Here is a 22808-nt window from a genome sequence, read left to right as displayed (position 1 = left end):
AAATAAATTTTAAAAATGAGCTGTACACAGTACAGAATGCAATATAAAATATAAGTATACAGTATATGCAACTGCATATATGCTGCATAAGGTGGCTGTACTATTTAAAATGGGTGAGTCCAGGTTTTCAGGACCGTCTATTCGACAGTCAGCAGGAACGAGCGGCAGTACCTCTCCTTCTTGCAGCACTCGTGTATCAGGCTCTGGCTGAAGGAGCTGCCCAGTGCTGTCAGGATGGCCTGGAGGGGGTGGGAGGGTCTGTCCATCATAGCTGTTAACTTAGCTAGCATCCTCCTGTTGAAAAGTCATTTAAAGCGATTTCAGTCCCTGAGTCAAGAAAAACATATATGGTGATAAGTTATTGATGAAGCTTGGTTACTGACGGGGGGGGGGTTGGCTCACAATTTCCGTTGTACTTCATTCCAAAGGTGTTGGATGGGGTTGAGGTCAGGCCTCTACATTCTTCCACACCAAACTCATCCATTTATAGATTTTGCATTCTGCACTGGGGCATATTTGTGTTAAAAATGAAAAGGGCATCTGCAAAAAGCTCCCTTAAAGTTTGGAGAATGTTTAAAAATATCTTGGAAAAATAAAGATTCAAGATTAAATAGTAAGCACTGCAGAAAATGGATAGGAGCTAAGGTGTGTCTCAATACTTTTGTCCATATTTTGAGTACTATAGGTAGCATTACATATACATTTTTTGGTCCATTGTCTGTGTATTTTATACATCCTTTCTCTTTCACAGAATAAAAATACAACACTAAAAGCATGACAGTAAATGATCCAGACATCTCTTTCTGTTTGTCTCATTGTTCCAGGCTCTGAAGGAGATAGCTCGTGTCAGTGAGGAACTCTGTAGCTACCAGGATGAGATAAAAAAGAAGAGTGAGGATAAAAGGTATTAAAGCCTTATTGCTGTAAACAAATCTGTATTAAACAGTGACAAATCTGTAAATCAACCATTCAACATATCTCTCTTACACATTGAACTTAATAGAGTAGTTATATGCCTGAATTTGTTTCAGAAGTCAGTCTGAATTGTACCTCTCAGAAGAAAACATCCCCGCGGACTCGGAGCACACTGGACTCAAGTCGAAGGATGCAACATATGACCTCAACCATATCTGCCAGGAACTTAAGGAATTAGAAAAGGAAAACTGGATTACCTTGTCACCGGATTACACCTGGCGGGCCAATAGAGGGTCAAAAGATTCCTGGGAAAGCAATTCTGTTAACAGCTGCAAAGATGTACAAAAAAGTCCTGTCGCACTCTTTCCTGTAGATACAGAAGCCCCCCATGTTCCTCCCCGCAATTTTCCCCGGAATCGGAGCTCCCCCTCTCAGACTGACACAGAACTCCACATCCCTGAGTCCCCCATAACAACAATGACAAAGTGCCACAGCCCATGTGTTACAATAGACCAACAGTATGGCAGTCCATCCATTGTTAGAAAGTTTGAAGCAATGTTGAAAGAAAATGAAGGAAAGGTTTTCATAGATGGTGCGGTAGCGTCATGTTCCATTCCGAAAAATTCAAACTGTAACATTGGCTGCTGCCACAACCGTTGGTCTTGTGATGCAACCAAGTTCACTTGCAGTAAGTTGTCCAGATGTGGGACTGTCCAGAAGAGTTTCTCTGAAGCTAACATATTGACTTCAAGAAAAGACCGCTCACCCTACAGCGCTGCTATTGGGAATTTGCACAACCACCAAAGACAAACGTCTTCAGTTCTTACAGAATTACTCGCAGATTTGCTAATGTCCTCCCTGGAAATATCATCAACCAGTCCCAACCTACATGGTTCCAGGAGAAACATCATGTTGGAAAAAAAAACAGCAGAGTTTAACAGAACTTTGTTTCAGGCAGAGATGGGGTATGGGGTAGATGAAGAATATGTTACAGAAGCAGGCGCCCACTCTGTGGGTTGCCAACCAGCCGTGAAAGCTGACTGTGTGCCGGATAAGCATTCACTTGCCAGGCATTGCGCTGATGACACAACTGGTGTCATGGACGTAAATGTTGAGATTGCATTTTTCACTCCCACTTCAAATCTTCCCATTCAGAACACAAAGGACAAAGTGAGCCCAAGTAGTTATAAAGTCCAAGAGGCCAGAATGAAAAATTGCACATCGTCCATCAATATAACTGAACAATCAAACACTGCAGTCCGGGAGGCCAACACACGCACTTCTCGGAGTCCTGCACATCTTTCTGAGGTACAACAAAATGTTCAAACAGCAAGAAACCCTTCCAGAAAAACGCAAATCAGATCACCTAAAGACACTCCCCTTTCTGAGTCTGCATTGTCTGCAAATATCTATTCAGGTCAGAGTGTGAAAGATGCAATCTATAAGAGGGACACTTCTTCAAGAGCTCAGATTCAGCCAGCGAGAGTTGACATCTCACTCCAGGAGCCTTCAGCTCAGAGTAAACTGAGACAAATTACACTTCCAAGACTTGAATCTGTGCCTCCCTCCCAGATGGACTGCTCCACACCTGCAACTCGAAAGTTGAAAGACCATCCCTGGAAGCCCCTCACTCTTGCTGCGTACCCACGCCCTGAAGGTTCACGGTCCAACTACGGAGCATTAGAAAGAATTCTCAAGCACTATGAGAATGCAGCTAAGTCACCACCACAGGATGAGAAAGCTATGGGTCCTAACGTCAGCCTTCAACAAGATGATGGCACCGGATTGAACATGCGAGACATGACTCCAAATCCCACAGCACCTCCGTTGCGACAGCTGTCACGTATAGAGACAAGCACCACTCTAAAAACCCACAGTAACATCAGAGTGGCACAGATACAGCAGCAAATGCAGGTGGGTCAAATTTAACTTTGCGGTATGCACACATTCACATCTCAATTAAGATTTGAACATTCAGAACCTTGTTTGGGATGAAATAATCTACATTTGGGTTTGACAAAAACTTGCTCAAATGACTTGCATGATGCTTGATAATAATTACTCAGTTCTGTGTCGTCAATGATCTCTCATTGAGTCAGTCCGCTCTGGAGGGAATGTTGTCTATTATTAGTACAATATGTGCCACATGAACAGAAGCAGGCCAAAGTATCCATTATAATCTGGGGCATTTCCTTGCTTAAAGGCTCCCTGCACATGGAATTTGTGGTTTTGCATATAAATATAGCCTCATACATTCACCTTTAAGAATTTATCAGAGTAAAGTCCTTATACTGAGCCTCACAAAAGGAAGTGTTTTTTTTGGACAAAGATAGCTGAGAGAGGCTGTCTCACGCTTCTGACCCCTCTGTCCATGTTCCATGTTCAGCTGTGTTAAATTCTTTTGAAACTGTGTCCTTGACGCTTTTGGAGGATGTAGTTCGCCAGACGAAGCCATCTGGCTCCCCCTGCGACTCTCTTCCCCCGCATTTCTTATAGGAGCTTCTCCCGAGTGTTGGTGCATCGGTCTTGGATATCATCAACAGCAGCCTCTCTTCTGGTGTAGTTCCCCAACAGTTTAAACATGCTGTGGTCCAACCCTTGATCAAGAAACCTGGTCTTGATCCAGATGTGCTGTCAAGTTTCAGGCCCATTTCCAAACCGCCATTCATTTCAAAAATTCTGGAAAAGGTGGTGCACATGCAGTTGAAATTCTTCTTGGATGAACATAACATCTTGGAGGTCTTCCAGTCAGGTTTCAAGACGATGCATAGCACGGAGTCAGCCCTGTTACACATTTCTAGTGACATCCTCCTGGCAAATGACACTGGAGACCACGTGTGTCTAGTTTTATTGGACTTAACTGCAGCATTTGATACAGTGGATCACAGTATTCTGCTGACTCGTTTGCAGCACTTGGTGGGCATTGGCGGTCGTGCACTTGAGTGGTTTAGGTCCTATTTAGCTGACAGAACCTTTTGTGTCAGCCTTGGCTGCTCTGATTCACGCACTGCTCCCCTGTCATGTGGTGTTCCAGAGGGCTCAATTTTGGGGCCTCTGCTGTTCTCGCTGTATCTGCTCCCATTGGGTTCCATCTTAAGGAAACATGGTATTCCCTTCCACTGCTATGCAGATGACTGCCAGATCTCCCACTGAGCAAAAAAGACGCCTTCTAAGGAAGGCCACTCCTATCCTGCCTGGAAGAAATCAAAACCTGGATGGCACAAAATTTCTTGAAATTCAATGAAAAGAAGAGAGGTGATACTGTTTCGTCCCAGTGGCCCTTGTACATCCCATCCTGTAGACTTGGGTTCCCTGTCTCCTAATCTTAAGTCAACAGTCTCAAACTTGGGCCTTAAAGAAGCTACACTTCACTAAAGAAGTGAAGAAGCTGCCGGTCACTCTGGATGGCTTGACGCGAATGTCCAACACTCAGACTCAAGCGGTGACTGAGCTCAACCGCAATATTGTTGCGACTTTGCGGTTTTTGGAGCGACTCCGCGCGATTGAAAATACCATGGAGACGGTGGAATTCACGCTGCGAAAGAATTTTTCGGATCTGAATGATTGGCGCCAGTGAGAGATAGAGACCAAGGACTCAAGGCTGTCTGGAATTGTTGGTGGCCGTCTCTTCAAAACAAACAACACTATCTGGCATTTCCCCTGGATGGAAATACGCATGGAGTCTAGGGCCCCCACCACCACCCCCCCTCCTTCTCGGCCATGGACTGATAAGCCGGGACTGTCTTCATGATGAGCAGACCTCGACGAAGCAGCTATGACCTGTACACGCATACACGTACACGACTGGACAAGCACACGCGCATACACATCCTTGTTATCACCGTCTTCTTCGCTCCGATTCTTTTTTCCCCCCGTGACGTGGTTCGATAATGCGGAGCGCAACGGCGAACCGTGCAGCTGGTCATTTTTCGGCCGCGTCGCGGATTTCAAACTTGATCGGCAAATTGGTGCCGTTGTTAAGTCCAGCTTTTCACCTTAGACAGCTGGCCAAAATAAAACCTCTCCTCTCTCATGAACACTTTGAAACAGTAATTTGCCTTTGTCACATCCCGGCTCGATTACTACAATGCCCTTTACTTTGGAGTCAGCCAGTCCTCAATTAAGCGCCTTCAGCTGGTCCAGAATGCCGCTGCTCGACTCTTGACTGGTACTCGTAAGAGGGAGCACGTAACTCCTACTCTGGCATCCCGTCACTGGCTCCCCATACATTTTAGAGTTATTTTCAAGATCCTCTTATTTGTTTTCAAATCCCTTAATAATCTCGCGCCACCTTATCTCTCTGAGCTCATCCACCCCTACATACCTGCCCGGCGCCTCAGGTCTGCGGACCAGACATTATTAGAAGTACCAAGAACTAAACTGAGGCTCAGAGGGGATCAAGCCTTTTCTGTTGATGGTCCCTCTCTCTGGAATGACCTCCCACTGAAAATTTGGCAAGCCTCCTCGCTGCCCATCTTCAAAACTCACTTGTATTCTTTGGCATTCGACTTAGCATGACTTACATTTGTTCTTGGTTTTACTGTTTGGTGCTTTCTACTGTCTTTATTACCGATTTCTTTTACTGTTTATTGTATATGTTAAATTGCTCCATGTAAACCACTTTGTATATGCAGCGATGGCTGTTTGAAAGTGATCTATAAATACAGTTGACTTGACTTAACTGTACCGATTTCTTTAAAATAAGGTTGTTTTTTTGTCAATGCATATAACAAACATCAAATAATGTTCCTGTCTATGCATCCCTCAATCTATCCTCTTCCGCTGAGCTCCTTCTTTAACACAACAGACCGATACAGAGTCAGCAACACTGCAGATGGTGCACCGATTCATCAGTCCATCTCCCGCTCTATTCATTCTTCACTTATGAACAAGAGCCTAAGATACTTGAACGAGAGGTTCAAGTATCTTAGGTACTTAGGGCATGATCTCATTTCCAACCTGTAGAGGAATCTCCACTTTTTCTGACTGAGTACAATGGTTTCAGATTCTCATCTCAACTGCTTCACCTGATTTTAAACAGCTCCAATGAAAGTTGAAGATTCCATCTTAATCAAGAAAAAGAACCACATCATTTGCAGAAAGTAGTGACGGAACACTGTGGTCACCAAACAGGACCCCTCAATGACTTGTGTAATGGGAATTTGATGGGAATGGGAACCGCGCGAAATGGAAGTAACTGTTTGTACAATTGAATGCTGACCTTCACCACCTCCCAACAAGATAAAATGAGAGTACAAGACGTGGAGGGGGAGAAGGTTCCCTTGACAGATCTGAGAACGGTGTCCCTCAATGCTTTTTCTCAAATAAAGCTCATCATTTTTATAATACTTCTATTATATATTATATATATTATAATACGGGCGGCCCGGTAGTCCAGTGGTTAGCACGTCGGCTTCACAGTCCAGAGGTACCGGGTTCGATTCCAGCTCCGGCCTTCCTGTGTGGAGTTTGCATGTTCTCCCCGGGCCTACGTGGGTTTTCTCCGGGTGCTCCGGTTTCCTCCCACATTCCAAAAACATGCATAGCAGGCTGATTGAACACTCTAAATTGTCCCTAGGTGTGAGTGTGAGCGTGGATGGTTGTTCGTCTCTGTGTGCCCTGTGATTGGCTGGCAACCAATTCAGGGTGTCCCCCGCCTGCTGCCCGAAGACAGCTGGGATAGGCTCCAGCACCCCCCGCGACCCTAGTGAGGATCAAGCGGCTCGGAAGATGAATGAATGAATGAATGAATGAATGAATGAATGAATGAATGAATGAATGAATGAATGAATGAATGAATGAATGAATGAATATTATAATACTTCTCTTGGCTTCCCTGGACAAGACACTTGATTTTACATCTAAACATTCTGTACATAAAGATTATGAACAGCATTGTTGACACGGGGTAAATCTGAGTCTCATTGACTCTAAATGCTTCACTCAACAGACACGTCATTGTCGCCAATCAGAGATCACGAAGGCCTCTCTTCACCCAAGTGTCCAAGACATGTAGCAGGTCTGATCACACAACCACAAAGCTGATGACTGAGCTGTGTCCCCTGGTTCCCTGGTGCCAAGTGCAAATGTGGGACACCCTTATGTCTGAACATGCTGTTCATTATAGAAAATCCACAACGAGTACAGAAGTCCAACAACAAAACACAGCTTGGCTTTTGATTGGAGGATCCATTTTTCCCAATTACGCCTATTCTGCCCCCACTAATTGTATTACAGTACAGTGCAGTGCCCCTAGTGATGGAAGTATTGTATTACAGTTCAGTACAGTGCCCCTAGTGGTGGAAGTAGTTAGAACCACCCATAAAGTCAGTGGGGTAGCCATTTTAATTCACAAGAGTGAAACAGTGGAGAGGTGTGATAACATCCACTTCCATCCCCCTTCTTTTGACACATTCAGGCACAATCTGTACGTGCATTTACACAGTTGTATATACCACTCTTTGCTGTGCAAGTCATTTATTGTCATATATAAGTATTTCATCAATTAATCTCTGTAGCTATTTACCATAGATTTGTTGAATAAACTAGAAAATAGAGCTGTTACAAGAGTGTTGAATATCATTTCAAATGCATAATTGGATTCTATACAAACATTTGTATTATGATTCTATTTGTGTACAGTTTTACAAGAAAGACTTCCATAAAAATACCAAACGGTGGACTCTTTTCTTCGTGTTTTTATTGGACGATTGTTTAGCTCGCTGTCTACGTCATGCTCTCATCTCAAACGCATGGTTAGGGCAGAAGAACGCCCCTCCAGGACTTGACTGTCATTCCCAACGTGAACATTGAAGTCTCAGATTAATGGAGTCCTCAGCTGGAGCACTTTCTAGCACCCAAGGACTCCAAAAAGTGTGGGTACTCTGAACTGCAGTTTGCTGCATAGGGAAATATAACAGTCAGGACCCATCTACATTTTGAAAGGCAGAGGGAGGCTACACTCTGGTCCACCTAGGTAAACCCGAATATACAAGCATGGAAATGGTGTGCAATTGGTATAGCCATGCTTGCTACCGGTGCCTTTGGTCGAGGACAGCTCCAGAATGGAAGACAGCCCAACCCGCTCCAGAGGAGTACAATACAATGTCTCAATGGAACTTCTCAACCTCACACACGAAGTCGGGGTCCATTCCTATCAAGAGGTTACATTCCATGTCCCTAAAGCCAGCTTTTGTAGCCGGGGACTGGACCACAAAGGCTCCCTCATTGAGCCACCACCAAGCTCTGTATGCACCTCTCACAAGTGGTGAGCACATTGGGAGTGGGAGCCAAGAGGGGGCCCTCATGACCAGCGTTCGGGTGAGGGGACATTTGATTCATTATAGAAGTTCTATTCACTGTACTTTGTCTGGTCCCTCTCCTACCCTGCCCGACCATGAGCATAACGCCTTGGACAACGTATGTCCTAGGATTATAGGCACTGCCCGCCATAATGCTCAGGTAGGGGCTGTGTGTGCACTTACCATTAACCATGGAAATGTCAGATCTTAAATCGGCACTTCCCTGAAATGGGCATTGTTTTTTCTGTGATATTGTTTTCACCGGACAAAGCTGAAAATATTAATGCTGTTTGGAACTATTTGTTTTCCCCAGGTCCAAGAAGACAACAGATGAAAAACATCATGTAAAGTATCTTGAGAGCTAGATTTGATAGTTGATAGAATGGTGTTATCGTCTTTAATGTTAATTCATGTGTTCCTCCACAGGATGAAGTGGAGTCAGACATCTCTTTTACCCAAAATATCTTCTCAAAGCCTGTACATCAAGCCAATCGACGTCTGTCTTCCCGATGGGCCAGCCGCTCCCCGACTTCACCCGCTTCCGCCACTGCATCTCCCTGTATCACCACTGTCTGACTATCATCCTCAAACATCTCCCATTTCCCCTTCTACTTCTTCGATTGGCAGACCTTTCACATTGAGGCTGTCTTCTTTTGATCTTCACCTCACTATCTGACCAACAGCAGTACTCCGGTGATGAAAGCTAAACATAAGCTGTTATCCTCAACACCGTTGTAACATAGTGGCTCTGATCTCCTCTGTCACACATTTATAGTTACAGTTATAGTTGTGAGTCTGCTTCCAAATGAACCCACTGGAGCCAAGCAGATTAATTAGAAGATGTTCCATAATAGCTTCGGTTGTGTTGTAACATGCTCAAACTGACCTGCCAAGCATTGCGAATGCTTTTGAAGGTGTTGAAAATATTGCGATTTAATGTACTTCACTCAGGTCTAAATTCTAGTCTTGACTGGAGAAGCCTTGTAAATCTACTCACCACGTGTCACTATTTACCTTCACTCTACAAATACTATTTACAACTGAAAGTGATGCATCATCAAATGGAACTGTAAGGTATTTTGTATTATTTTCATGCGTTTTGACATCAAGAGAATTATGTTTGATTCACATATACTCTATGAGCAGCATCAAACTGTCCATTTTTGCTTTGAATAGAATTGCGTACATGTACTGTACCTTGCCTGTGACTTAACAATTTTGTTTTAAATTCAGCGCTGACTTTATAAGGATCATATCTTGAATCCACATTTATTTTCTTTAGTATTTATAAAATGAGTTTACTTTTATAACTTTGCACCAAAGGCTGGCTTTGTCATTAGGATTTTCTCACTTCATTTTGAAAGCTAATGTTTCTCATGGCAGTTTTAAGATAAGATATCCTTTATTTGTCCCACACCGGGGAAATTTACAGTCTACAGCAGCAAAATTGGGGGGTAGAAAATTTTGCCGTCATCTCATTGCTTTAGTTGTATTGTATCTGACGTTACTGCTTCATTTACTCTGCAACATGGATAGTAATGCTTACTGAATAAGGACAAGGCCTTTTGCAACTTATACTAATGAATATTAACATATCAGGACAAAGTATTTGGCCCCATCACTATTAAAGTGATGCCTTTGCTGTTAATTGTGTGGAATAAAATAAGGACTAAAAGGAGTCTTAAATCCAATTTGTCTCTTTGTCACATCTACTCATGGGGTGTTTCTCAAGTGACGCATCAGAGTACCGGTACCCGAGTTGTTACTATTTTGTCAAGAATCCCCCTGTTTTGTTGTACCTTGTTTCTGAAAGCTACACTTAAAAATGTGCGTCCTTTTTAGGTTGCCCACAGTTGTGAATGCTCGGATCAGGACGAGTCTTTTCACTCCGAAATGAATTTTGACTGTAAATGTGTTGATTTGGAAAATATGCAGCCATGAATAAGGAAGAGTCATTTGTGAAATTCCTTCATTTCTGAACAGCGAGACAAATCCATTAAATTACCGGTAATCACTCTTTGTCAAAAGGACTGTTGGAGCGCAATATACAGTAGTTCAAGAGACAAATGGCCGCAAGACTTCTTCAATCTTGTTGGCGGACATCTCAGGTAACACTGAGATATCTAATTCTGAGTCATGGCGTAGAGCTAGGAAAGTACCGGTAGTGACTTTGCACTTCTGTGCAATTAATCGAGGAATTCCTGCATGAATGCCGTCGATGCGTTTTGCGTCAAATTTAAAGCAAGCTTATGATTAGACTATATTTTCCGAGTGATGTGTTATTGTTGTGTTAACTGCGACAGCATTGACATGCATAGTCACATATTTAGCCATTTGTTTTGACAAATGGAAAAAGAAAGTAACCCGTGCTTAGTATGAAACCTGGCATCCGAGATGGACTCAAATAACAGGTGCAAGGATTTTATGATGCCAGAAATCCTACCCTTGGATGTAGTGACGCCATATAGATATAAATACTGCTACGGTTTCATGATGCAGAGACAGGACCTGTGTTGGATTGCGCCTCTGTGATGTTTGGAAGAATTAGTTATCTATCAGAGTAGGTTTCAAAGTCTTGCCTGGGTTTTCTCTCATATTCTGGCTTTCTCTCAAGGGTCAAGTAACCGGTTTTTATGTTCGTTTAATTTAAGGTCTTATTGTTTGCCCAACGGCAGTCCGGTAGTCCAGTGGTTAGCACATCGACTTCACAGTGCAGAGGTACCAGGTTAAATTCCTGCTCCGGCCTCCCTGTGTGGAGTTTGCATGTTCTCCCCGGGCCGGCATGGCTATTCTCCGGGTGCTCCGGTTTCGTCCCACATTCCAAAAACATGCATGGCAGGCTGGTTGGACACTCTAAATTGTCCCTAGGTGTGAGTGTGGGCATGCATGGTTGTTTGTCTCTGTGTGCCCTGCGTTTGGCTGGCAACCAATTCGGGGTGTCCCCCGCCTTCTACCCGAAGACATCTAGGATAGGCTCCAGCACCCCCGGCTGCCCTAGTGAGGATGAAGCGGTTCGGAAGATGAATGAATGAATGTTTGCCCAACGTGCATGGCAGTATTTATTTGTTCAACAGTGCATTATTTTACCACGATTGCTGCCACATTGGCGAGTCGGCTCTGACGTCATTTCCGCCTATGGCTGGACCTGCTTTTACATTCTGTGGGAGACTACTGTATTACAACTACTATTGTGGCGCTAACGTTATGATATTTTTTCTTAAAAATAGATATATTATTTTTACAATACAGCATATCGAACTTGGTGACTATCGTTCTTTTTCATTTACTGGACACCAATATTATTTGTTGATCGGCTGCAATTCACATTTTCGCGGGACAGTATCTCTATTTTTTACGCATGAATATTTCATTGGCTCTAGTTTCCCTAAACGACAGTCGGTTAAGAAATAACTAAGAAGGTAAGCTCTCATGTCCCTGTCACTGCACACACCGAGTAAAATGTCATCCATCCATTATCTGACCCGCTTATTCTCGAGGGTCAGTTTTAAAAACGTAATTAATCCTCAATGTCGGGTCTCTGCAGAGGGCGGTTATTGTACGTAGTATCAAATGTCAAAGTTAAAATAGATTCCATTAAAAACAAACAAACAAAAACAAAGCAAAATTCCTGGGGTTGAAATGGCCCAAATCGTTGCTTTTTACATTGCCCCATTAGTTTTCAGTCCAAATTTGGGAGCAGAGAAAATTCACTTGCCCATACTGCTTGTGACGGGTCGACAAAAAAAACACCTTGGTCCTTGGTGCTTAAAATCTAACCCTGCTGATCCACACAAGTTCGGTAGGTGGCGGTGATGCGCCCAATTGCTGGTTGCAAAGCGCCATTCAAATAAAGGAGAAGACTTCCTGTTCGCTGTTCGGCGGAGATTCATTTCAACGTTCAAGGTTAGTTTTGTCCACTTGCGCTGCAACAGTGAGATCGTTATATACCACGGTGTTCGCACGCGACATCGACTCACCCTACAACTTAAAATATGTGTTTCACAGTAAAGAACATGTTATGACCCTGATATAAACACACTGTGTGACAATGTTTTCTTATCGTTGATGCTGAATCCGCCTGAACGCTGTTTCTAAGTATCCACACATCCGTGGTTTTACTCACATTTATTTCGCCCATTAGACCCGGAGTCAGACAAATGTCGCATTCACGTGACAGCACAAGCTTTAACACAGCACATGATGGTAAGAGCCATCAAATAACACAGAAGTAGCTCACTCATCGGGAGGGTCGAGTTTTTCCTTACTTTTGATTATTATCAAATCACTTGATTCTTCCAATCGACTCACAATGTGAATCGAATCGACACACACACACACACACACACAAACACACACACACACACAAACACACACACACACACACACATATATATATATATAAAATATAAAAAATATGTGTGTGTGTGTGTGTAACGGAGTGATATATTGCGTTTATTAAATTATGACGGAAGTGACGCACAGTATGGCACCAGCTTCCCGCCGTAGTTCAGGTAGAGCTACCAGCCAGGGAAGTCACAGGGTATTGTGTTTGTTTGTTTATTGAACATAAAACATACAGTAATAATTTGACAGAAAATAAGGTTGATAAAAAAGTAAAAAGAAAGAAATCAGTCTTCATTCAACACAGTTATTATGTTCAAGGGAGTAGGATGAAGTAAAAAACGTATCTAGTCCTGCCCCGTTATGTGTTTATAGATACTAAATCATTTTTATATCAATCAGAAAAGAAAAAGTAAGAAGAAGTCTCCATTAAGGCTCATACTTTACCCTTAACCGTGATATTTTTACAACTTTTGGTTTGTATCGGGATTATATACATCCTCACACTGGCACTCTTGTGTCAATTTTCTCTTGTATTCATAATGGATATTTCAATACCTTTCTCTATTTATCAACTTAGTTCTGATTTATCATTATATTTAATGTTTAGAATTTATCATTTTAACTCTGATTGATGTAGGTTGTTTGGACTATTTTTTTTAATTTGTTTTTGAACTCAGCAAGCGATTTACTCATTTTTAGGTCCGTTTCGAGATTATTCCACAGATTAACACCTTTGCTAGATACACTTCTTTGCTTGATGTTTGTTCTTGTTTTGAGTTTTTTGAATAAGTTGGTACCTCTTAATTCATAGTTTTTCAAAAAACTTCTGAATGTTTTGGCAGAGCAGGTTATTGTGTGCTTTGTTCATGAATTGTCCGATTTTAAAGTCAACCAGGTCAACCAGGTCATAACATTTCATCATATTTAATTTGATAAATAGTGGATTTGTGGGTTCCGTATATTTTCATCTATTAATAATTCGAATTGCTTTTTTTTGTAGTTTGAGAATAGGGAGTGTGTTTGTTTTGCAGGCATTTCCACATATTTCCACACAGTAGGTCATATCTCGGTCGGTCGGTGAAGGCTCTCGTTATCGAGGAATGCGGCCCCCAGTACAGGGCGACGGCTCCTGGTGCTTGTTTCTCCGATGACTGTGGAGGCCCAGTCTTCCCCGAAAACCCCGCCCGCAGGATTGACAGAAGTGGGTTGGGGGGCCGGGCGCTCGCCGGTCCTCCTCCGCAGCGACGCGTCGAGTCTCGAAGACCCGGACCCCGCCCCGCACAGCCCCACGCCAGGCCACCCGATCTGCGGCCAGGTCAGCCCACTGTGCCGGGGGAATCCGGCACCGCTGAAGATGACCCTTTAGCTGGTCTTTGAATCGTCTTTTCGGGGCTCCGCGGGGACGGGTGCCCTCCAGCAACTCCGCGTAGAGGAGCTGCTTCGGGAGACGATTGTCGCTCATCCGCTGCACGTGGCCGGCCCACCGCAGTTGGGCCAAGGTGATCATGGCCTCGATACTCGTGAGGCCAGCCCGGGTGAGGATCTCATTATTAGTCAATCTCTCCTCCCAGGAAACGTTGAGGAGAGATCGGAGTCGTCCTTGGTGGAACCTCTCGAGCCTCTTGATGCTGCTCCGATAGAGGGTCCAACATTCGGCGCCATAGAGAAGGGTCGGGAGGACGACAGACTTATACACCATGATCTTCGTGTTGGTGGAAATGGCGTGATTCCTGAAGACCCGACGACCAAGGCGTCCAAAGGCTGTGTGGGCTGCCTGGATACGGTGAGTGAGGTCCTCCGTGAGGCCGGCGTCCTGCTGGATAATGCTACCCAGGTAAGGGAACGCCGAGACCTGCTCGATGGGTTCGTCGTCTATGGTGATTTGGGGTGGATGATGGTTCAGATGGAGGGTCTTTGTCTTTTTGGTGTTGACGGAGAGGCCAAAGGTCCTGTACGCCGCGGCGAAGCCGTCCGCGATGAGCTGGAGGCCCGCGGAGGAGTTGGAGACCGCAGCATTGTCATCAGCGTACTGGAGTTCGCTGATGGTCGTGACCATGGTCCCCCGCTTGCTCCTCAAACGGCTGAGGTTGAAGAGTGACCCTTCAGTTTGGTAGCGTAGAGTGATTCTGTGCTCCTGGACAGGGGTGACGTGGTGGATGAGCGCGGCGATGTAGAGGCAGAACAACGTCGGCGCTACCGTGCAGCCCTGTTTGACACCGGTCCGAACCGGGAATGGGGGAGTCATTTCGCCCTGAGTCAGGACGCAACCCTTCATGCCGTCGTGAAACATCCAGATGAGGGATATGAATTTGGGGGGGCAGCCTTGACGTTCCAGCACTTTCCAGAGTGCTGTTCGGGGCACAGAATTAAACGCTTTGGCCAGATCAAAAAAGATGGCGTGGAACTCCCTCCGCTGCTCCCGGCACTTCTCCAGGAGCTACCTGCCGCAGAACACCATGTCCGCGGTTCCCCTGCCTGGACGGAAGCCCGCCTGGGACTCCGGAAGAACCCGCTCAGCGAGACAGGTGAGTCGGTCGGCCAGTATACGACAGATGAGATTTGCAGCAGTTGACAACAGGGAAATTCCACGGTAGTTTCCACAGTCGAGTTTGTCGCCCTTCTTGAATATCGTGATGATGACGGAGTCCTTCAGTTCTCCAGGCACCGTCTCCTCGACCCAGCATTGAAGGATGAAGGTGTGGAGGCGGGTGAGGAGAGGTGCACCCCCAGCTTGCAAAAGTTCTACGGGGATGTCGTCAACTCCAGCAGCTTTGTTCTTCTTCATCCTCCTCAGGGCTCCGGAGATCTCCCGGAGAGTCGGCAGCTCCGTAATCCAGTGTTGCACAGGGAGCTGGGGGACAGGATCGAGGAAGCCGTCTGCTGCGCATGTCGGACGGTTCAGGCGCTCCATGAAATGCTCCTTCCATCGCTGGTGAGTATCCTCCTTTTCCTGCAGGATTGTGCCATCCTTTGCCTTCACAGCCATTGGAGGACTGTGAGCCGGACCGATGATCTTCCTCGTTGCTTCGAAGAAGGATCTGGTATCGTGACGGTCAGCGAAACTCTGCATTTGGTGGGCAAAGTTGACCCACCATTGATTTTGGATCCTCCGGATCTCTCTCTGTGCTTCACTCTTGGCCGCCCGGTAGACTTCTTCAAGTCTCTTGGAGGAAACACAGTTCTGCCATGCAATGCGAGCCTCTCTCTTTCTTGAAATCAGTGGCTCAATTTCTTCCAGGTTTTCGGCAAACCAATCGGGATTTCTCCTCTTCTCGATACCGAGGACCTCTTCCGCGGATTTGGTGAGCGCATTTTTCAAGTGCTCCCAGTCTGAGTGGACAGTGGCAGGAAGGGTCCGAGGTTGAGTGTCCAGTTTGTCCTTGAGGGACGTCTGGTACTGTTCGAGGACTTCGGGATTCCTCAGCAGCCCAACATTGAAACGTATCCTCTTGGGGATCTTCTTCCTTCTTTTCGCAGGCGCGATCTTTAGCCTAAGTCTTGAGGCTACCAGCCTGTGATCGGACCATCCGTCATCCATGGAGCGGATTGCCCTCGTGACCATGACGTCCGCTCGGTCGCAGATGCGGGTAAGGACGTAATCGATCAGGTGCCAGTGGCCGGATATTGGATGTTGCCAGGTGGTCTTGTGCTTGTTGGCCATCCGAAACAGTGTGTTGGTTATTACCATTTCCGTCTCTGCGCAGAGACCAAGGAGTAGTTCTCCATTTTCGTTGCAGTTGCCAACGCCTTCCTTCCCCAGAATCCCTCCCCAAAGCTGATGGTCCCGGCCCACCCGCGCATTGAAATCCCCCAGAACCAAGAGCTTATCCCGGGGGTTGACGCGGAGGATCAGGCCACGCAGCGCGGCATAGAAGGACTCCTTCGCCTCCTCCGAGGCGTCCAGGGTAGGTGCATAGGCGCTGATGATCACAAGGGATTGGGATTGACATAGAGGTAGAGTGATGGACATGAGTCTCTCAGAAGTTCTTACGGGGATGATGTTGTGATCCCTAACCAGATGTGACTTAATGCAGAACCCTACACCGTGAATTCTTCTCTCCTCCACAGCTCGTCCGCTCCAGAAGAAGGTGTACCCGTGCCGAGGCTCCTCGATCTGCCCGGCACCAGGGAGACGGGTCTCGGAGAGGGCAACAATGTCCAGGCCGAGCTTCTGAATCTCAAGGGCGATGAGGGCAGTCCTGCGCTCCGGTCTATTTGCTCTTGCATTGTCCATCAGGGTTCGTACATTCCAAGCGCCGATTTCCAGGAAAGCAGTCCGGTTATTGTATTTGTATTTGTTTCGCCCGCATGAAGGATGAATCTGCTGGTGGCGGGTCTCCAGCCGATCGGTGGCGGTGATGGGCGTGTTTAGGCCGCCTTTTATTGGCCCTTCCTCGGATTGAGGGGAGCAGCGCTACGACTAAAGAGTCCTGCTCCGCCACCGTGGTCGCTGCCTCTCCCCTGCACCATCACCAGTTCGCAAGGGGAGCGACCATCGTGCCACGGCCGCCGACGTGTGGTTGTGGAACTAGGGACGTGGGCCCTCATCTGAGCCTGTCCCCGACGCCCCGCGCCATCGCCGCCGGACTTCTTGAGGTGAAGGGGATCGTTGAGGGGGCATGAGGGGGAGGGGAGAGAAATCGCCATCCTGGGGGCTATGTAGCGTGAGGGAGGGGGACGGGTCGCAACCCCGCCCCCGCACTTCGACCCCGTGGCCAGGGTCCACGGCAGCGCGGTGGCCGACGGTGGTGGTCCAGGGGGTCTGCAGCACCCGAGGTTGGACCGAGGGTGCGGCGGGCCCTGTGTTTTATTTTGAAAGGTGGGCATTCCTTCATAACCCAAGGTGGATGGTCGGCTTGGGGATCCGGTCCGCCGCCTTGCTAGGCGCTTAACGCCAGGACTGCGGTGGATTTGTATACCGCCGGATGCGCTCCCGCAGGAATTTGCCGACCCGAAGGTCATTACCACTTCGCACCAACTCCAGTGATGGAAAGTCCCGTCAATTCGGCGTGGAGGCTCCCTTACGGACTTCACTGCGATCCACTAGGAATTGGCGACGGTTTGATCCGCAACTTTGAGCCTAGGGATCGCAGATCTTTTGCGAAGTTAGGTCATATCTATATCTATATATATATTGCGCGTCGTCCCGCACGCGGTCTGTCCTTCCGTCTGTCCCTTTTCAAAACGTACTTACTTCACCGCGCCGCCACTGCGCAGCTCAGGCAGTGGCTCACTACGATCGCGCGGGCATCTTCGCGAAAAAATGTTGTCTACCCACAAGCATTGCGATGAAATTGTTAGTTATTTAGTAGAGCTAAACATCTCTTTATTTTCGCGATAAGCAATGAAGATGAACAAAAAGTTGAACCAAGCAACAACACTTTTGTGGGCCAAAGGCCCACCTTACCAGCCTTCCGCAGGAACTAGCTGATGAGGCGCCCGGAGGACGGCGAACCACCACCTTACCAGCCTTCTGCAGGAACTAGCTGTTGAGCCGCCCGGAGGGCGGCAAACCAGCTAGTATGGTAATAATAATGAAGTGTATAATGTGTACAAAGATCTCTTATGTAGCACTTCCTTGGTTTTGTAGAGGATCCCTACGGTCTTGGCTATTTTTCTTTTTACGTTATCGATATGTGGTTTCCAACATAGTTTTGAGTCTATTCCTAATCCGAGAAACTTGGTTTCATACGCTCTTTCTATTTCAATTGAGTTTACCATAATTTTAGCTTGGTGTTTGATTGGTCTTCTGCCAAAAACAATTAACTTCGATTTTTTCAGGTTAAGTGACAATTTATTTCTGTCGAACCAGTTTTTAATATGTTTAATTCGTTTTCTACGGTTGTCAGGAGCTGTTTCAGGTTTATTCCAGAACAGTAGAAAGTTGTATCATCAGCAAATAGGACACATTTAAATAGTTTTGAGACCTTGCAGATATCATTTATGTATAAGATGAATAGCTTTGGACCAAGCACTGACCCCTGAGGAACTCCGTGAGTGATTTTCAGTTGATTCGTTTTTTATTGTTGAGTTGCACGTACTGATATCTGTTTTCTAAATAACTTTTTATCAATTTATAAGCTACACCTCTAATGCCATATCTTTCTAGTTTTTTCAATAATATACTGTGATCTATTGTGTCAAAAGCTTTTTTTAGATCTAGGAAAACCCCAACAGTAAATTCTTTGTTGTCTATATTAGTGGCTATTGCTTCCACAAACTCCATAACTGTCATTGAGGTGGTCCGTTTATCCCTGAAGCCATATTGATTCTCACTTAACAGCGCATGCTTTTGTATAAAGCCATCAAGTCTGCGAGAAAATAGTTTTTCTAATATTTTTGAAAATTGTGGTAGTAGTGATATTGGTCTATAATTTGTAAACAGATGTCTTTCTCCACTTTTATAGATTGGAATGACTTTAGCAATTTTCATTTTTGATGGAAAGATACCAGCTTTGAATGACAGGTTGCATATGTGCGTGAAAGGTCGCACTACATATTCTATAATCTGCTTGATTATTGTCATATCAATATTAAAGCAATCAGTTGACTTTTTATTTTTTAAAGTTTTTATAATATTTGATACTTCTTGTTTTACAGCAGTAAGGAACATCTTGGAGGAGTTTTTTTCTATGTATCTATCTATTTCAAACAGGTTTGTTGGATCAGGAATTTGTTTTGCTAGGTTACTGCCGATGTTGACAAAATACTCATTAAATTCAGTTGCTATTTCTGCAGTTTTTTTCAAAATAGTATTTTTGCCTTTGATAAAATGCTCTGGATAATAATTTTTTTAGGACTATTTCTGATTACTTGGTTAAATATTTTCCATATTTCTTGTGTGTTAACTTTATTCTGCTCTAATAGTGCATGATAATGATCTCTTTTACTGGTTCTTATAATATTTACTAGTTTATTTTTATAGGTCTTATATTTTTTTCTGCTTCTTCAGTTCTGAATTTTAAAAACAATTTATATAAATTGTTTTTCTTTTTACATGCGTTTTCTATGCCTTTCGTTATCCATGGCTTCCTTGGGTCTTTATACTTTTTGGAGACTTTAGTTAATGGAAAATGTTTATCATATAAGGAGATTATGGTAGACTGAAATACTTCAAACGCTGTATTTGGGTCTTCGTTTGAGTAGACCTCGGTCCAGTTTTGTTTTTCTAGGTCTTGCTTAAAGGCATCGATGGAACGTTGGGTTCTTAGTCTTATTTCTGTTATACGAGTTGTTGATTTAGCTTTTCTATCGAAATAATTATGAAAAACTGCAAAAACATGTAGGTGGTCACTTATGTCATTAATGAGAAGTCCACTTTCCATTTTATGATCAATCTTATTTATAAATATGTTATCTATTAATGTGGCCGTGTCAACTGTTATTCTGCTAGGTTTCAGGATTACTAGGAAAAAGCTGTTGCTGTACATAGTATTTATGAAGTCAGGTGTTTTTTTGTGTCTATTTGGGTTTAATAAGTCAATGTTAAAGTCACCACATATTATTCGTGTTTTCTTATCGTTGTAGTAACTGAGCATATCTGTTAGTTTTTTATTGAATGTGTCAATACATGTTCCTGGTGTCCTATAGATGCAACTTATGATGATATTTGATGTCTTTTTATTGTGTATTTCAATGGTTAGACATTCCATTAGGTTTTCTCTTGTGTTTGCCAATCTCTCGATTTTACTGCATTTAAGTGCTTTGTCTACATATATTGCAACCCCCCCCCCCTCCTTTTTTGTTTTCTCTATTAGTTGCAAACATTTCATAACCTTCTATTTCCATTTCAGTTGTTTTATCTTCATCAAGCCAAGTTTCTGATATGGCAATTATTTTAAATTTATTGAATTTAGTCAGGTATTCTTTAATTTTTGTGAAGTTTTTATAGAGACTTCTACTGTTTAAGTGTATTACCGAAAGTGCATTTTCCAATTTTATATTAGTGTTGAATTGTTCATCCAGGTAATAGTCAGAGTTTGGGTAAGTCAGGTTTCATTGACGGTCCGGATTCATTTCTAGTTTAATTACAATATTTCACTTTGTTTTCCCTTTTTCTACGGTGCTGTGTATTTAATTAGTTCCCTGATTTGTTCCGAGTCCACATTGCTTTTTGGGTCGTCATTGAATTTACGTTTTGGAGAATGAAAGTTTTTATCCATTGAGTTAACACATGTTTTTTTTTTTTTTTTGCGCAGTTATTTTTAAGACTGAAAAGCCCCGTGACTTTACCTATCTTCTTGCCATACTGTGTTGCAGGTAATGCTCCTTTCCTTTTGATTGTACTGTATATAGTTTTTCGTGTCGTTTTTCATTTGGCTATTAGGTTTTTTTTTGTTTTTGTTTTAACCTTTATTGAACAAGTCAGAATACAATTCTCAGCAAACAGAAAACAATACGTGCTACCAATACATACATATTACAAACGTTTAAACAAAAAAGAAGAAGAAAAAAAAGAATGAAGCCAGGGGATTTTTTAGCCAGAGTCTTAACAGCTTTTTTGTTTTTGGAATCCATAATAGAGCTCAGGTACTGCTTTGTTTCTGCTTCAAAAATTAAGAAAAGAGGTTTTGAATTATTCCATCTGCATTTGTGGATATGGAACTTAGCGAGAATGATTATTAAATTTATAATGAAGGTTTGTTTAGTGTTTTTTTTCATTATCTTTGTAGAACCCAAAAAGTACATTTTTCCAGTATAGCATAAAGTCAGAGTCAATATGTTCAATGATAAATCTAGATACAACTTTCCAAAATGTCAAGTCAAGTCAACAGTATTTATAGAGCACTTTCAAACAGCCATCGCTGCATACAAAGTGCTGTACATGGAGCAATTTAACCTGCACAATAAAGAGTAAGACAAATCGGTAATAAAGGTGTTGGTATACTGGCTTTGCCAGAATGTACCCTGAAACCATCGTTTCAGGGTACATTCCACAAAATGAACAATCAACAGAGATGTATTTCTTGAACCTAAGAAGATAATGCTTGGTGGGATAGTATTTGTGTATCATTTTAGAGATATAAGAGATTTCCCTTACTTTATTAGTCAGGAGGTATTTGTATGGGAGATTTTTCCCCAGTGTAGATTATCAACAAAGCCAGACCAGTAAGTAATAATGTGTGGGATTGTTGAAATATCTTTTTGGAACAGGGATCGTATACTACGGTTGTTATTTCTGATTGATGTTGACGTAAAACAGGATTTGCCGATAGCAGTCATTTTGGGGTCCAGGGTTGGTGTGGAGGTTGTTCCGTCCACCCCTTTCAAGAGGGTCAAGATTCCAGAAGGAATAGCATCCATGACTGTAGCAAATTCTTTTGGGGTGACCGGTAGATTAAATTTCTTTAAAAATTCAGAGTAATTTAAAAGGAAACCTTGATTATTGATTACGGTAGTTGACCGACCAGGACTATTTTATCATTGAACCAATTATGGGAGAAATGATAATCTATTCTTGTATAAGATGTAACGATTATTCCAGATAAAGCATTTATGAGGGTCATTTGGCTATTAGTGTGGCTGGCGTGTACCCGCGCGGTTCGTCGCGTCCGCCATTATTGTGCATTGTGCAGCCGTTCTGCTGCGTGTGATGCGTTCAGCGGCATCACGTCTATACCATTGGAAGTGTGTTTTTTTTCCTTTTCTTTGTAAATAGTTAATATGCGATCACCTATGTTGTGTATTTTGTTTTGTTGTGCATTTAGTTTTCTTATGGATGATGTTTAGTTCAGGGAGAGCTACCAGGGAAGTCACAGGTTATTTTTGAGACTGAAAAGCCCCGTGACTTTACCTATCTTCTTGCCATACTGTGTTGCAGGCAATAAAAAAAAAGAGAGAAAAGCCACATCCTAGTGTCTGGTATTCTTGAGGCGGCAGCGACGTAGAACTCGAGACCATCATAGTTCTGACCCCCGTCACACACACACACACACATGCATACATACATACATACATACATACATACATACATACATACATACATACATACATACATACATACATACATACATACATACATACATACATACATACATACATACATACATACATACATACATACATACATACATACATACATACATATATATATAAGAGCTGTCAGTTTAGCGCGTTTTTATTGGCATTAATTTAAATGAATTTTAACGGGATTAATTTTTTTCTCGCGTGATTAACGCGGCACACGTCACAAGCGGATTTACGGTGCTCTATAAATACACCAGAAACAAAACAACAAGCGCACTGCAG

The 22808-nt window shown here is 43.7% G+C and overlaps 2 protein-coding genes and 1 long non-coding RNA gene across 17 annotated transcripts in view; 2 read left to right on the top strand and 1 right to left on the bottom strand.

Moving 5' to 3' along the window:
- The window catches only part of soga3a (SOGA family member 3a), a 34873-nt gene extending 24979 nt beyond the window's left edge, over positions 1-9894 (top strand). For 7 of the 13 annotated variants that reach the window (XM_052064643.1, XM_052064642.1, XM_052064645.1 and 4 more), the window contains 3 exons: positions 825-904; positions 1032-2829; positions 8643-9894. In XM_052064643.1, coding sequence (XP_051920603.1) covers positions 825-904; positions 1032-2829; positions 8643-8792 — 2028 coding nt within the window. In that variant the 3' untranslated portion in view covers positions 8793-9894. Of the gene's footprint in view, positions 1-824; positions 905-1031; positions 2830-8529; positions 8566-8642 lie in introns of all 13 variants that reach the window. The other 6 variants (XM_052064646.1, XM_052064636.1, XM_052064638.1 and 3 more) reach the window with 5 other exon arrangements.
- cmc1 (C-x(9)-C motif containing 1) overlaps positions 1-22808 on the bottom strand; it is a 226517-nt gene that overhangs the window by 194340 nt on the left and 9369 nt on the right. The window lies entirely within an intron of this gene.
- LOC127600375 (uncharacterized) lies at positions 12692-22407 on the top strand. 3 transcript variants are annotated; one of them, XR_007962315.1, is made up of 3 exons: positions 12692-12761; positions 20549-20886; positions 22078-22407. It is a non-coding gene; the product is annotated as an uncharacterized LOC127600375 (long non-coding RNA). The 3 variants fall into 3 exon arrangements; XR_007962314.1 differs by having other exon boundaries at positions 12741-12756; positions 20759-20886; XR_007962313.1 differs by lacking the exon at positions 12692-12761 and having other exon boundaries at positions 20522-20886.

This window comes from Hippocampus zosterae, chromosome 5 (assembly GCF_025434085.1).
Source record: "Hippocampus zosterae strain Florida chromosome 5, ASM2543408v3, whole genome shotgun sequence".
NCBI classification, from domain to species: domain Eukaryota; kingdom Metazoa; phylum Chordata; class Actinopteri; order Syngnathiformes; family Syngnathidae; genus Hippocampus; species Hippocampus zosterae.
This window is presented reverse-complemented; position numbering and strand designations above follow the sequence as displayed.